We start from the raw sequence: 16198 nt of genomic DNA on the forward strand, positions 1-16198 counted from the left end.
ACACTTCTATAGTCTTCCTGATGGCAGGAAGAATTACTTTGCTTTTTATACAAGAAACTCTGTCCAGAAATGGCAGATCGTATAACTCTTGCCCTGGTTTTCAAAGCACTAACTTAAGTGCATGGTACTGGCCCCTACTATGCACAGAACTAGACAGGACGTTTTGTTCCCATCCTTCAAAAATGTTCCTGTCCTGTATCAAGACAAAGCCAAAATCTTTGAAGTTTTTTGGGGGTTTTGTTGCTGACAGAGAGTAACTAATATCCCAAGTGAATGCTGTAACCACCAGGCTTACACACTCAGGATTAGGTCTCTGCTCTACCACTCTCCACATCTCAAGGCACTGGGGTGTTCTCTCTCCTTTTCCCTCCACAATCTTTTAACTGCTTGACTTGGTATAAATAAATATATATTGGAGCAGGAACTGCACCCACAACCCATGCAAATGCCCTAACTGCTAGGTTATTCTCTTTCTCTTCTTACACACATACACTTTGGACACAGATTTCATCCTAGAGCTGAAAAACCTTTCCTGAGCAGTTACACATCCCCACAAAAAGCCCCAGATGTGGCAAATCAAAATTTTCTGATGACAAACTATTTTGTCAAAAAATTCTCAACTGGCTCTAGTAATAGGTGACCTCGAAACTGGACTTAGCACAGATGCAGACAGAGGTTCCTTTGAACAAGTGACTATAAGCCGTCTTATTTCTGCTGGGCAGCCTAATGCATGCCCATTCTAGCTACCAGCAAAAGACAAGGCATAAGGATATGCTGTTCCTATCTTCATTTCCCTCCGAAACACCTACCACCACCAGTGGCTAGGAGGTAGCTGGATATGTTCTATGCCAGCCAAGTATTAAAGCCAGCAGTAGGGCTCCTTTGCACCACTGCAGTAACATGCATCAGCTAGCTGTGTCTAGCTGATAAGCATCATTATACCCATTCTACAGCTGGATAAATGAGTTAAAGGCAGAGGTCGACATTCATGGTCACAGATGACTTGATAGCAGACCCAGGAAGAAAATCAAGAAGAGCTGACTCATTCCCCCGCTGTTACCCCTATACTCCTCTCTGGAGAAAACTCCAGTACTATAATTCACTGCCCAGGTCTAGACTGCTGCTCTCACACAAAACGCAGGATAAGACTGAAGGAAACTTAACTTGTAACAATAAATCTTTGTATTTTTTGTGCCTTAAATTACATCATTATTTGTTGTTCTTGTGGCTCCTCAAGCTGAGCCAAACCCTTGGTTATTTTAATATAGACACATTTTGTTTTCTATGTTAGCCGGGACGAAAAAATATATATATCTTGAGTGATATGAGAGTAGAAAGGAAATGAGACTTATTTATTGCATAGATTATTGCTGCTGCTTTGGAGGCAGAATAATTGTAGCACCCAATCATTATGCACCAGCATCCCTCTAAACAGACATGCAGAGAATTGTTAAACTATGCCTGAGAAGCCAGCGAGCCAGTTTTGCACAGTAAATGTTTATGCAGATAGCTTTTATAAAATGCCTCTTATTTATGGGATTGCTTTATAATAGCCTCTCTTTAAGATGAACCTTAAAAATCCATACCATTATGCTGGGGATAGACTGAGTCAATGTTTGATTGCAGAGTTCTTAATAATCGCACTATTTAACTGCTTGGACATAGCAGCTCAAGAGGATTACAGTGGAAGGGCATGCAACATTTTAAAAACATGCAGTAATTAGCAGGTGGAGAACCACACTGTGCTGCAATGAAATTGTGCAGTCAGTAGGGCTGTGCGAAGCTTCGGGTGCTGATCTGATTCAGAGGAGGTTCGGCCCGATTTGGCAGCAGAATCTCCAAATCGAATCAGCAGACCAATAAAAAGGTCCAAATCAATTCGGAAAAGATTCGGAGAGCTTGGGAGATTTGGGCAGTCCCCACTCGCTGCCACAGGGACCCAGACTCTGTGCTGGTAAGTAGGGGGCAGGGGAGGTGGGGGCTGGAGGAGGAGACAATGGGGGGGACCCCTGCCAGACCCCATTCCCTGCTAGCTCTCCCAGCTGTCGGGGCTTCTTGGGGCTCATGGCAGAGCCGTCCATACAGTGCGGGGCAGTGGGGATCACCACCCCCTGGCCTGGCAGCAGTTGGTGAACCCGGGGCTTTTTATTTTATTTTTTTTTAAAAGAGCCAGGAGCTGGGGCTGGGAGAGTAGGCAGGGTCTGGGGGCTTGTGACAGAGCCTGCCATGCCGCGCGAGGCAGTGGAGGGCAGCGGGGATCAGCCCTTGGCCTGGCAGCAGCTGGTGAAGCCGCGGTTTTTTTGTGTTGTTTTTTTAAAGAGCCGGGAGCTGGGCCCAGGCAGGGCACCATTGATGGGTCTAGGAGAATGGGCAGGGGATGGGGCCTGTCCAATTCAGGTTAGGCTGATTCGACAGTGGCTGAATCTCTGAATCAGATTCAGCCGAATCGATTCGGCAGCTATTCTAATCACCGAACTGAATCACTGTCCCCTGAATTGGCCAAATCCAAATCCAAAGCGAATACTAGCCGCTTCGCACAGGCCTAGTGGTTAGCAGTTTTACTTTCCAACTGGGCTTTCTTCCTATGCTTGTAAATACATTTAGAGCCAGATCCTGGAAACTGGTGGCTTCAAGCCACTTGGCTCTTCCTCAGTTCTGGGACTGGCTCCCAGTGGGATCAGGTGCAGATTATGATCACCCCAGCTAGTCCTAATCCCTAGGCAGGAATCTCATACTAAAGGTGAACATAGCAAATATACCAGGATTTCCCCACACAGGGACAATTCTCCACTGGCCAAATGACTTAAGGCAGGTCTACTGAATTCACCAGGACAACCAGCTTGCCAAAGCAAAAGATGCAGAAAGTTCCCTCACCCTGGTATATGGAGATAAATTTCATGTAAGAACCAGCTGTACCTGGTCCTTATACACTACAACATGTGCCTGAATCCAAAGTTGCCATATGGCACAGATCACTCATAAGGCTGAAACATGAGGATTTTGCTTTTAATGTAGGCAAGTTAAAACACACAAGTAAAAAAATGATATTGGAAAAAAAAAAGAAACTGGAGAGACTGACTCCTTTATCCCCAGCTGGATTCAGTTAGCATCTTACTATCCATTTACTCCTGAAGTGTAACCTCTGCTAATGAATAACAGCTGCCTGTCTTTTAATCTGAACAATGAAAACCAGACCTCCCTATTCTGGCGCACAGTCTACATTCAAGATGGTGGGATTGATGCAAAAAGCCCTGACAGCCCTGAGACAGTGATGAGAAACAGGGGGAGAGAGAGAGAGAGAGAGAGAGAGAGAGAGAGAGACCTTAGCACCATTTATTTCCAGCTGGGATAGCTGCAGTCAGCTGGAAACCTCATGCACTCTGAAGAGACCCATGGCAGAGCCAGAGGGCCTTCCACCCTGGGGTTCACTCTGCCTTGCCTTCCCCCTACAGCTTGCATGGGAAGATACATATGCTGTTTGCTGCCTTCCATGGCAGGTGGAGATAATAATGGCAAAAGAAAATGAAATTACCACCAAAGCAGCTGGGCTGTTTTCATTTTACCATGTGAACCTTGATGTTATGTGACTGGGCACAATGTACATTTTTAGAATAAACCTTACAGAAGCCATTAAGAAAACCCCAGCAACATGTTATACTGCACCTGTAAAAGGTTCATATCTTCAGGATTTTCTGAACCAGGAACATTTTCCTTTAATATCGATGACATGACTTTTACATTCATTTTGGTCATATCCAGTTCGCTGTTCAGCTTCCCAATCTGTTCAGGACAATGGGACAGAATGGCATACAGGTAAGTACAGCAGCCACAATCTTTTTCATATCTAAAGCATGTTTTCTCTTTCATTATCAGACACACTGCCAGCCTGATCAGCATTGGTTTACTCCAGTTTTAAATACTCAGTGGAAGTCAATAGGACTAGTTCAGTTTTACCCCACCCTAAAGCAGGGGCTCTCCAGCCTGCACTCTGTGTAGTGTTACACTACTGTCATTCTTACTATTTAGTCCTATTACTATTAAGCAGACTGAATATTTTCATTTATCCAAAAGGCGAGAAGGTATATGGTGTGTTCCTTTCTTTCTGCCTTTTACAGTTTTACACAGCTGTTGTACAAAAAAGTTTTCTTTTCTTAGAAGCTTCTTCACATCGATTTGCACAACAGTGCCCTTAAAAAGGGCTTTAGACATAAGCAAAGGTATGAGATTGCTTTCCAATCAAGCAGTTCCCGGTGTTTGTTCAATTCCCCTTCCTGGCACATGATTGTAGAAAGCTTTTCTTACAAACACTACAGTGATTCAGCAGTGTTCGAATGGAGGATGCTCAGCACAAGACTCTACCACTCAAACAAAAGGAGACTGCCTATTCAAGCTGGGCGGTCACAATCCTCAACACACAACCACCTTGTTTCACATGTAAAAGGCTGTTCCATACCTGTTCAGGAGTCAGCTGTATAGTTGAGGCAGTGGAAAGAGGCATTAGGGAACATTTCACTGAGGCAGAAGAAAGTGGTGAAGACTTAGTGACGGACTGAGACAAAGCCTGCCAAGACACAAGACAAGCAGTTTCCATTTAATCTGAGAATTCAAAATGACATCCAGATGGCAGTGCTCCACAGCAACTTTATCAGACTATACAACAGGTATCAGCCTCCTCTTAATCAGGGAGGAACCTGTAGAGGGAGTTTGCTGAACATGTTCCATTTACTAAAGTAAATCCAGTTATTTTTGTAGTAAAAAAATCAGGCTGGGGGTGCAGTTTTGTTTCTGAATGGGCAACTAGAGGTAATGTCTCCATGGTACAATGTATAGCTCTTAGCCCGTGTCTGGTGATGAGAGTCCTCCGATTTTCTCTGGGGAGGTGGCAGTTCTGGAGGAAGAACAACCTTGCTGTGGGACCAGAGTATGGCTGATAATGGAATCACATTAGGAAAAGAGAGAGAGAGAGAGGCAGGAGTCTCTGACTGGAAGATGAATGGAAAGAGGAAAGCATCAAAAAGCTAGAGACCACTGGCAGCCAGAAGCCTTGTTTTCCCTCCAGGTGAAGTTCACTGCAGCACAGAAGGCCTGCACAAGGAACTGTGCTTCAGCCCTTTCCTCTTCCAGATGTGCTGAGCCCAACTGCATACACTGTATAATGATTCTGCACTACTGAAATCAATAGGCACTTTGACACATATTCCATTGGGCACAGGACTAAGCATTAAGACAACATCTTTATTGCCCTCCTGCCAAGCACAGGACCACCATCAAAACATTATCTCTATTCTATACATGTTCAGCCCAGCAACTGGACAGAGAGCCTGAAAGCGGAACTGTGGTGCATGCCAAGGCTGCACTGTGCAATCCATGCAGCCTACCTGCTCGGCAGTGGTACATGTGGTGCAAGGATGAGTGGGCCAGTCCTCAACAACAGTCCTAGTCTCAGGAGGGAGGGGGAGATTCATATCCACAGCATGTGGCGGGGAGGAAATGATTGTCTAGTCACATCCAGCAAACAGACTAGTTTAAATAGGCTTAACTTTAATACACTGGCTTTCTTATACACTACCATACAAGTCACAAAGCCAATTTGTGAATCATTTCAAATCACTTTTATCTGGGCTTATTAGAGAACTCTAATTCCATAATAGCAAGGATCCACCTGACAGGTTCGCTCCTCTCACAAGTCTTACAAAAGCTGCTCCAACCGATGGAAAACAAATGCCAGAAGACCCTAATTTGAACAGCTTCCTGCACAGACAGCTGGTGGGGACTGCTCAAGCTACGTTTGCACCAACTGCTTAGCTACAGCACTGTAGCAGCTGCTTAAATAGTAAAGACAGACGCTTTATCCATGAGGTTGCAAATTACAGACCAATGGGTAGAGTGATATATAGGGAAGTTCTTTAATTAAATATCCCTACGTCTCCTTATCTCATTCTGCACAGGTAAGGTTCACATCTTGAATCATCCACCATTTTAATGCAAATTTTTCTTATTTTGGCTGAGAGTTTCAGAGACGTAAGGGATTTGGACACCCCACTTACATTAATAGCAATGGAAACCAAGTGCCCAAAACTTTACCAGGTTTAAAAGTTGCAGGGATTTATGTTTGTTTTAGGAGGCAACAAGGAAGTTGTCATTTTTAAAATGAAAGCAGTTGTTTTTAAGCTGGTTGTTTTTCTTAAATATGCTCCAGGGCAGAACAGGTGACTGACTTCCTGAGTGTGCAAGCCAAATAATTAGCTCCAAATCCTAAAAAAAAATAAAAAAATCAACACACCTTCTTCAATCACAGAGATCTGACAATTAGTAGATCTGGTTTCTGATTAGTAGTTACTAACACACACCTACCTTTTTTGTCTCTGTGTTGGTGTCAGGACGCGGAAACTGCACTCCTTTCTTCAGTAGTTCCAGGTAAACTTCCTTTACTTCGCTCACATCCACGGTTCCTTGAAACCCACGCGCCCAAGTCTGTTTGGGGTAAAAAAAAAAAAAAATGTATGTTACAAAAAACAGAATTCTTCACTGAATTAAGGCTGTGTTTGAATATCCTTCCCCTAAGTCAATTCTTCTCTCTCTCTCCACACAGAGGGATGGAGAAGACCTGAAGGGTGAACCTACTTTAGTTCAACCCCCTGACTGCATGCAGGATTTGCTGTTCTCTAAACATGAATTATTGAGAAATACAAGATTACTTCTGTGCCAAGAAAAATGGAAGATGTTGTCTAAGGATTGGAGAACCTCTTCGTAGAGAGGTGCTTCTGCTCCATGTGCTCTTGCAGGTCTCCTCTAGGGTGGCAATTCCCTTTCTGCATGAGCTACCTGACCCTTTAGCTCGGGGTGGGCAATTATTTTGGGCAGAGGGCCGCTTACTGAGTTTCAGCAAGCCATCAAGGGCTGCATGACAGGCATCCCACGGCCAAGTAATATTAATTTTCTAAATTTTTAGGGGTCCCATGAGCCAGATAGAATGGCCTGGCGGGCTGCATCTGGCTCCTGGGCCGCATTTTGCCCACCCCTGCTTTAGCTGCACTGAAAGCAGCAGAAACAAGAAGGAAGAGAAAGCTTCAAAGCTCCTGCTCACTTTTCTCCTTCAGTCCTGAAAAGGAGGACTGCCGTCAGGGAGGCATGTCCTGGGGCAGGTTGACAACTTTCCACAACTCCTTCCTAGTCATTTCCCTTTGTTTCCTGCATCTTGCTGCTTATATAAGCACAAAAGGAATAAAGACAAAGGGCATCTTAACAAGATAACCCCCCCATAAACCGCTTCATAGTGCAGCACTGGGTTGTGTCATTAAACATTTACTATGTGTGTATAGCATTATGTATAGTACGCTTACCATGATAAAGGTCAAGATTTTGTCCTGTGTATCAGCTGGCAGAGCATATCTTGGATTCAGCAGCTTCACAAGCCTCTCTTTGCAGAAGTCTTTCTTCACAACCAAAGACTGAAAGCTTGGGCCACAGTTCTGCACACACATGTCAAGAAGCTGCAGAGAGGAGGGATTTCTATCATATCCTTAGTAACAATGACTCAAGTACTCCCATTATATTTTTACTTTCATTTTAATTCATGCCTAGGCTTTCTATTGATTGCCAGTTGGAAGAGCCTTGAACAGATTAGACCAGAGATGCTCAACCACTGGGCCTCTGGGTCAGATCTGGCCCCTGGTAGGGCATGCAGGGTGGCACGAGGCCTGATCCTGGTGTGTGGGGCTGGGAGGAGGTTCTGCGGGGCCCCAGAGCCTGGTGTGGGGACAAGCTGAACCCATATGCGACTAATCTGGGGGCACGAGATCCAATCCAGCTCATGGACCAACCCTGTGCAATTCTTCTAGCCTACAGAGCCAAAACATTGAGCACCATAGTAGTTATGTGGTGCCTAGCAGAACACAGACTGGGTCTCTAAGATGGGCTTCAAAAAGTAGCTGCCCCTATTTCCCTAGTGTTTCCCAGAATTAAATGGTAAATTAGAAAACCAGGAGCTAAATTTGCTCTCATTCTTTTTTTCCTCTCCAGATATTTCAGGGGTCAATGAGACCAGAAAAGAGCAGCCAAATTATTTTGATTGCCAAACATTTACTTTCAGAGCAGGATCTTGGATGCTCCGAGGAAGGGGCTGTGCCCCCAACATACTGCCCATAACAAGATTTGATACTCACATACAACGTTCCCACCTTAAACCTCAAAGAGCTTCCAAAGGAAGGCAGTTCTCATCTGCATGTTACGGATGCAAACTGTGAAGCACCAAGAGGTCCCCCCGAGGGCCTCATCCACTGAAATCAAGCCAATACAATCCTTCTGTTGACTTGACAGGCATTGGATCCGGCCCACAGGACATTAAAGCAGGAGACCCAGCTCTGAGTAGGAACCCCATTAATCACAGTACTAGTGTTCACAACCATAAAGAAAGAACCTCTCGTTTTGCACCCCAACTCTCTCTTTACTATCCGCACAAAGAAAATCTTGCTGGGATCCTTTGACCCCAGCTGATTTCCTGCCCCTGGGACAGGGGGCTGGACTCGATGATCTTCTGGCCCTAACAGCTATGAAATCTATGAAAAATGTGTTTCACAAATTCTAACCAATTTAGGTATAGGAAATATTCCTAAAACTGGTGCAAACATTAAGCTACAACACAATAGCTGTAGTTGAGCTGATGTGGATTAAATAAGCTTTTCCTCCTCAGCGCTGACTACACTGGAGCATTGTAAAAGCACTTGAGGAACTCATTTCCTTGCCTCAGGGCCTGAGGATTTTTCTTCCAGCATCATCAGGACCTCAAACAAAAGGAAGAACAAGAGCAGCACAAAATGTATTGCAAAAACAGAGAGCATAGCACAAAGATGCTGGCAGACCACTGGGAGAAAAACCAAGAGATAATTACCAGAAAGTCTTGGCTTGAATCATTATTTTTCATATGAAAGAGTACATGAAAGAAATGCTAATAAGCAAAGTCATTTGCCTGTTCAGTACTTCAAAGACAGGTTTGTGTAAAACATTTTCCAACCAGCACATGGGGAATTAGGTATGCAGCTCCCATTATTACTAATTTCCTACATATGGAATGAAATAGTTACCCTTTCAGTTAAACTGCTGCAGCAAATGGGACAGATCCTCTACTCAATTATGCTGGAGTAGCCGAACTGACTTCAGTGAGGTGCCCTGCTGTAGCTGAATGGAGAATTTGGCCTAATTAATCCACTATCTGCATTGTGCATTGTACTTTCATACTCGTAGCCTCTTTTGTTGCCGAGAACTGCATGTTATCTCCCCAGATATTTGCATTGGAATCAGAAGGACCTGGCATCGAAGTAGGGTGCTGCTCCACATAAGTAGGTACACCAGAATCTCAGCATGAAATAGATTTCAATAAAAGCACCTGCAAATTTATTTTTAGCCACTCCAATTGGACTTTCCATATCCAGGAGGCAGAATCTGATGACTGTAGAGCTGGCACAGCTCCTATGCCTCAGGGTAGCCAAGGCCGGACATCCAGGTGAGAGGAGTTTCTTGTCAACAAACAGGGAGTTAAGTGTACAATTGTGCAATGCACTCTCAGATCCATGATGCAAAACCCAGCTCAACTAGCAAAAATGTGTCTAGGCCCTATGTTCAAAGGCAGAGATAAAGGCAAGCTGTCACAGAACACAAAGGGAAAGAAGAAAAAGGGAGATGGGGAAAGGAAGAAGGAAAATCTCTGTATTCTAGGTAAGGCCAGATCCTACTCGCAGAGTTCAGCGAGACAGATGATGTGAGTGAGTAGAGCGAGGTAGATTTGGTCCTCAAAACTGGGCTGAACTAGTTCAGCTAATGGCAGACATGTCTAGAACGAAAGGATGCGGTTAAAGGTTACAGGTGGATACTTTATATCCTCATAAATCCGGAGACCACCAGGTTTTAATGCATCAGCACTCTTCAAAGTGTCATGGCCTAGATTGTCTTAGGTTATTATTCTATCCGCAGGACTGTATCCATTGCACATTTACTAGTGTTTTGCCCAGTCTTGTTCTGAAAGTCCTCAATGATGGGGATCCTACCCCTCGCCTATGCAGACAAAGCAACACGTCTAGAGTTCCTAGTTCCCAAGAAGAGCTGTGCATAAGCAGATCCGTGATTCAGTGTAGATCTTATTTATAAATATTCTTACTTTTGCATTTCAAATTCAGGGCTTTTCTAAATGTTCTGGTTTTTTGGTTTAAAAAAAAGCGTCAAATGTTGAAATTGGGATTTTCCTTCTTCTCCAACCCTTATCTTTTCTTCTCCACTTCCTTCATGCTTTCCATGGAGCAAAATAAAATTGATTTTAATTGTGTGTGTGGCGGGGGGATCTTTCATTTTTCATTGTTCTGTCTTTTCCCAAATCTTCAATTTCAAGAAAAAAAGTTATTGACAAAAGAAATACTGAAATTTCCTTCAAACCTTTCCAAAACTGGAGGAATTCAGAAAAACGTACAGGCATCAAAAGCAAAAAAAAATGGAAGAGAAAAACAAACAAGCAAATAAACCTTGCAGGAAAAATATTCAATACGTTCAAGTACTTTGAAACAATATTCTGAAAGCGCAAAGTACTGGCACTTAAACCCTGCACAAAGGTGACCCTTTAACATTTCTCGCTTTGTGTCCATGTAACATTCATTTTCTGCGTTTGGGCCAGCTCCACCACTCTGGTAACGTTCAAAGGCCCCAGTGAAATTGGGGCATGGTGCTAAGTGCTTTATAAAAACAAAGAAAGAGTTAACAACTCTCATAAACTGTAGAGGTGCCTTATTTTTAAACAAAATTATCTGACACGCAAACAGGTTTCACACACACCCAGTGTCTATTAAGAATAATTATATACATGCGCATGTATACATACATACACACACACACACACACACACACACACACACACACACACACACACACACACACACACAAATATAAATCAAACAACCAAATGCACCTTCCCCTAGATACCTGCCTGAAAGCCATAATCCTTCCTGACATCTGATTGTGCAATCTGCATTGCTGAGTCCCATCTCTTGGCTTTATCAAAGATACCACGTGAAGCAACAAGGCCAGGCATGCATAAATCTGGACCCATGTGATTTCACGAGCAGCAGGTATCTTCCCCAGACCCGAGTGCTGAAAATTAAGCTATACCCACTACGTCTGATCCAGCTGGCTGTCACTCGTCTTCCCTCCCAGATAAAAAAGCACATAAAGAAACACGAGACACTCAGGCCAAGTCATCACCACAAACGTACCAGTCCTGACAGTGCCGCCCTCATGTACACAGCACTGTCACGGGCACACGTCTTCCTTAACTAGAAGCAGGGGAGCCAGGCCTGTGTTGCACCGACTTTTGGGGGAAGTGACTTGGCACCGACTTTTGGCTGTGCTACTCCCGGCGCCATGCAAATGTGCCCTGCTCCTTCTGGCTCGGGAGGAGCAAACAGGTGTCTGAGGGTGGCACTGCCTGGCTCAGTAAGTCTGTCATGTAGGCAAGGCTAATGAAAAAAGATCCATATAGTAGGAGCAGCGCTAGGATGTAATAACCCTTTTGATGAAAGGCTCTCAACTGAGTTAAGACCCCGGACCTACAAAACGTAAGCTCACAGCACCAGTGCCGCAGGGCTCCATGGGACTCCTCAGGCATGTGAGGTTTTCCATGTACATACCCGTGTTTGTCTCTCAAGTCCGGGAGCCGGAACTACAGGTGTGACTCTGCTACAATGAGCCAGAACAAACTTTCAGGACAATTTTGTCCAGTGTTGTTTAAACATTTCACAGGTGTAATCTTGCAAAGAACACGCTGGGTATAGGGTGACTAATTCTAACGCCATGATCTTGTGTAAATAAAAGTGGATCAGAATATTTCCCCAAGAAGGTGGCTCACTTCTTTTGTCTTTCTCTATGTTGTATCCCAAGTAACTGGGCAAGGGGACAGGTTTCAATAGGTGGCTTTAAGAAGAAGAGCTACTGGCACAGAGAGGACAAACCAAACAGAGCAGGTTGGAAAAAACAACTAGCTTTGGCAGGATTCTGGTTTTTTTGAAGACTTGATTTTAAAAAACAGTTTTTAAAAACTGAAAATTATTGAGGTTCTTTTGTCTCTTCCCTCCCCACCTATTTTCCAGTGACTGAACAGGAAAAAGAGAGGGAACTGGAGGGGAAAAAGGTGTTTTGTTTACTGGCCAACAACCAAACTATTTTCCATGAAAATACCCATTTGCCTGCACCCCAACTAAACAGTTGGTCCCATAAAAGACACCACCCTAAGAAATCCTTGCCTCCTGTATAATTTCTGCACCATCATAGATACAGCATCACTCTTACACTATTATTTCCCTTCACAAATGTATAGCAGAAAATATTCTACTAGCTCTAGCCCCCAGGAAAGCAAGGCACTGAGACCAAGGGAAGTAAAATCAAACACAGCTGGCACTAAAGACATCGTAGTGGAAGTTTTACTGATGCCGTGACCAGTGGCAAAAACAAGGTGGCGGCAACGGAAGACAGATGGCAATGAGAAGAAAAGGCATTAGCAGTGTACAGGAGCACCTGAAGCCCCTGGAAGGAAGCAGGAATTGAGGAGGATGGGGTGGGCGCAGAGGAACTTTGAGCAGAACTTTTAAAAGAAGGAAGGCTGATTTATTGAAGGGGAGAGGAACTAGAAACAGAGCAAAACATCTGGGGTGGAAAGTTTGAAATGACCTGGCAGAAGCAAATTGGGCAAGAGTGGGAGAAGGTAGAGTCTGAAGTCAGAGAGAGCCTGAGAGAGAGTACAGCATAGCTGCAGCCCATTTGTTTTGCAATGGCCTATACACCTGAAGTCTACCAGTTGTTAGCTGCCACCTAATATATTTTTCAAGAGCCCAGTGTTTCCATGATACAGTACAACCCCCCGCTCCATGTTCTTGTTCCGAAGAGTCAGCACAATAACGGACCTATTGTCAGATGAACGCTCGTAAAGCTCAGAGCTAGAGGTTATCATCATCCCAGCCAATCCGTACCATGTTCAGCTACTAAGACAAACACAGACCTGCAAGAGAAAACAGGCCCAAGATGGAGGCTGTACTCAAAGCGGAAGCAAAGCATTTACATTAGGCAAACATGCAGAGCACAAAGGTGACTCACTGAAGATAGTGAGGAAGGAAAGGAGGAGGGAACCAGGGCAGTGGGAGAAGTTAAGTTATACTTGATAAGAAGCCTGGCATATTTAGCTGTCTGTCTGAATCAGCAGGTGACATGTGGACAATCCTGACTGTCCCGCATTTAACAGTGTCAGTCACTGATATATTTGAATTATTTATCAGTGCTTGCTGAGAACAATTTGGTACAATCGGTACCGGACATACCCACACAATGAGTAACAGGGCTCAAACATATGTGACAAAGGGAAGCTTTTATGTCCCAATAATAAAAAATGGTAAAAGGAAATGAAATCCTCAAAGGTTATTTTAACCCCAGTCTATGATAGCATGTAAGGTACAGAGCCTATTCCCTGGGCATAAACCAAGAATAATTCCACTGAGGGAAGGGATCTATATCAGCGTAAAGGAAATCAGAATCTGACCTATAATGTCAGTGGACAGGAGAAGGGAGAACTGTGAAGATGTGAGAGGCCCCAAATAAAATGATGCCCTAAACTTTGGGAAGGTTCATAAATAGGTGTGAACATTATGACTGAGACCTCACCATATGAGAAGCTCCTTCTTTCCTCTCAAAGCTCTGAGAAAGATCTGAAAGCTCAGATTCGGATCTGAATTCGATACGGCTTCTCTCTTAAACAGTGCAACGTCAGCTTCCTCTTCACCTTTATTATTTTAGTATGACTGCACATTCCACAATGCTGCGTAGTATCTTACAAATGTTTGACTATCGTGTGTGATTAAGGGAATTATCAAGTCAGTTAAACCTTCCTACAATAGTCCAGCTTCTTCAGCTTTCAGAGCTTGGCAGGGATTTGTCTGGGGCAGTCACTAGAGTCCGTGGGGACCACATGACTGCTTTTTTGGCTCACAACTTACAAATTTGAGGATTACAAAAGATTATTATTTACATTATATGGAGCTCCAACATGGCGAAGGAACAGGGCTGTATTGTATTGGGTTCTGTAGAGACAAACAATAACTACGAAGACTGTCATGACTAGAGAATTTACAATCTGTAGGTCAACATCCAACATCGATTGCATTTTCTTTTAGTGTTTTCCACCCAGTTTCTAATTAAATACAAGTAGAGTTGTACTTACAGACAAGGTAAATCTAATCTCCTTATGGTTATAGTTTTTGAAAAGCTTCTTCTTTAATGCTTTTATAGCATCTTTAGGCCTGTGGCAAGAAATTAAGGAGAGAGAGACAATAAGTGGTTAGGTAATATATGGTTTATTTTTCAGTTTTCTCCAATACCTGAAAATACTGACCTAAGGCCTGAGAGGCCATGCTTACACCGGCATGAAACAAGGGATGTTGTGCCATTGAGCAAAAGAATCACAACATTGACCTGAATCTGGAGTAATGCAGTGGTGAAACAGCTCATTACTACAGACACTACTTTCCTCCAAGGGCCCTGTGCAGAAGAAAAATAAATTCCCCTGTTCAGACTTTCCTCTCCAAAATTATTTTCTCTCGCAGTTGTGCATGAATTTTTTGTAATGCTCGTTAGGAGGAAAGGGAGCAAACTGCTTAAACTGGCAAGGTGAGAGGGCCGACTAGTGCCCAGTCTTCATTTACGTTTGTGTTAGCATCTGGGTCTAGGTTAAATTCCACCTCTGTAATTGCAGGATGCTTATCCCCAACCTGGGTAATTGCTGCGTGCTGATAAACAGCTACTGCACTCCACCCCAGAGATGGTGGCACTTTCATCCTGGGCCTTGTGATTTCCATATATACAGTTCTACGGAACTGCGTGGGAGTGCAGAGGTGGAGGATAATATCAGAATCTCATATAGTCTAGCTTCTGTGTATAGGTCACCTAGGTATTAAGGAGCCACGTGATAAGCAAAAACAACATATTTTTAATATTACTGATGCATCATCTAGAAGGTTCTTAAGAGACCTTAATGTAACTAAGCAACAACTTGTTAAAAAAACACATTAGTTTAATCTGAAATACAAAGAAGTTTTCAAACTCCATTAAAATCACTGTTCTTGAGTACCACAGTAGTGGTGAAGATACCTGAACATACTTGTGGAGCATCTAATCCAGTAAGTGGGGATGGATGAGAAAGAAAAGTTTCCCTGTAGATGAGTTATTCCATCATTTCACACTTGTTTCTTAAACCCTCCCCTGAAGCAACTGCTACCTGTTACCTAATTCTGATTTCGCTCTCCTTATATTCTGCTTTCTACATGTCCTTTCACGGCATCTGATGATATAAGCTTCAGCTCTCGAAAGCTGGGATTATATATATATCTACTTAGACTAGTCTATAAGGTGCAAATCTACTCTGCCTTCTACTTGATTTCAGACTCACTGGGCACGTCTACACGAGACACTTAATGTGCAGTAGACTAATTCTCCTGCACACTAGTGTGTCACAGCACAAGCCATGCTAATACACAGTAGAATTAGTCTACTGCGCATTAAGCGTCACAAAAAGACCATGCATCTTTGCTACTGAGCTGCAGTGCGAGCTACTGAGCATTTAGTTAGTACCTCACATTACAGGTACTAAACTTAATGTGCCGTCGCAATGGCGCATTAATGCACTATGTCCCACCAGCTGTCCAATCAGACACAGCAGTTCTGTCATTTCCAGTATCCTAAGTCAGACTGTGACCAGCAGCAGACAATTCAAAGGAAGTTGCCAGGCGTTCCAGTATGGACAGTCATAGAATAAACTGCTCAACAAGGGAGTTTCATGGTGAGCAATGCACTGAAAGGTGCAATGCATAGAAGACACCGTGAAACTAATGCTGACAGCTAACCCATCCCCTTGTCAATGGCAAGAGCCAAAGAGGCTCAACTAGTATAGCCATAAACAAGATTGCAGGGTTGGAAAAAACACAAAAAAAAAGAATGAAAAAACTACAGGGGAAATAACTTAGGTTAGCACAATGGCAGGGATGAATCCTCTCCAAAATGCCACCTCTATCAATAGCAGACAATTCTATTCCAGCACTTGATTAGAGGATCTAACAGTGCTTTAAAAAGAAGATTAATATCACTGGGCGCACACACTTTTTTTTTTTTTTTTTTTTTT

The 16198-nt window shown here is 43.5% G+C and overlaps 1 protein-coding gene across 1 annotated transcript in view; it reads right to left on the reverse strand.

The window, feature by feature from the left end:
• Window positions 1–16198, reverse strand: part of TOM1L1 (target of myb1 like 1 membrane trafficking protein) — a 40038-nt gene that overhangs the window by 15996 nt on the left and 7844 nt on the right. Inside the window, exons 3-7 of the mRNA XM_019517268.1 lie at window positions 14246–14324; window positions 7344–7493; window positions 6355–6474; window positions 4454–4561; window positions 3664–3780 (exon numbers count right to left, since the gene is read on the reverse strand). Coding sequence (XP_019372813.1) covers window positions 3664–3780; window positions 4454–4561; window positions 6355–6474; window positions 7344–7493; window positions 14246–14324 — 574 coding nt within the window. The remainder of the gene's footprint in view (window positions 1–3663; window positions 3781–4453; window positions 4562–6354; window positions 6475–7343; window positions 7494–14245; window positions 14325–16198) is intronic.

Source organism: Gavialis gangeticus, unplaced genomic scaffold, assembly GCF_001723915.1.
Source record: "Gavialis gangeticus isolate Ggan-Ray unplaced genomic scaffold, GavGan_comp1, whole genome shotgun sequence".
NCBI lineage: Eukaryota > Metazoa > Chordata > Crocodylia > Gavialidae > Gavialis > Gavialis gangeticus.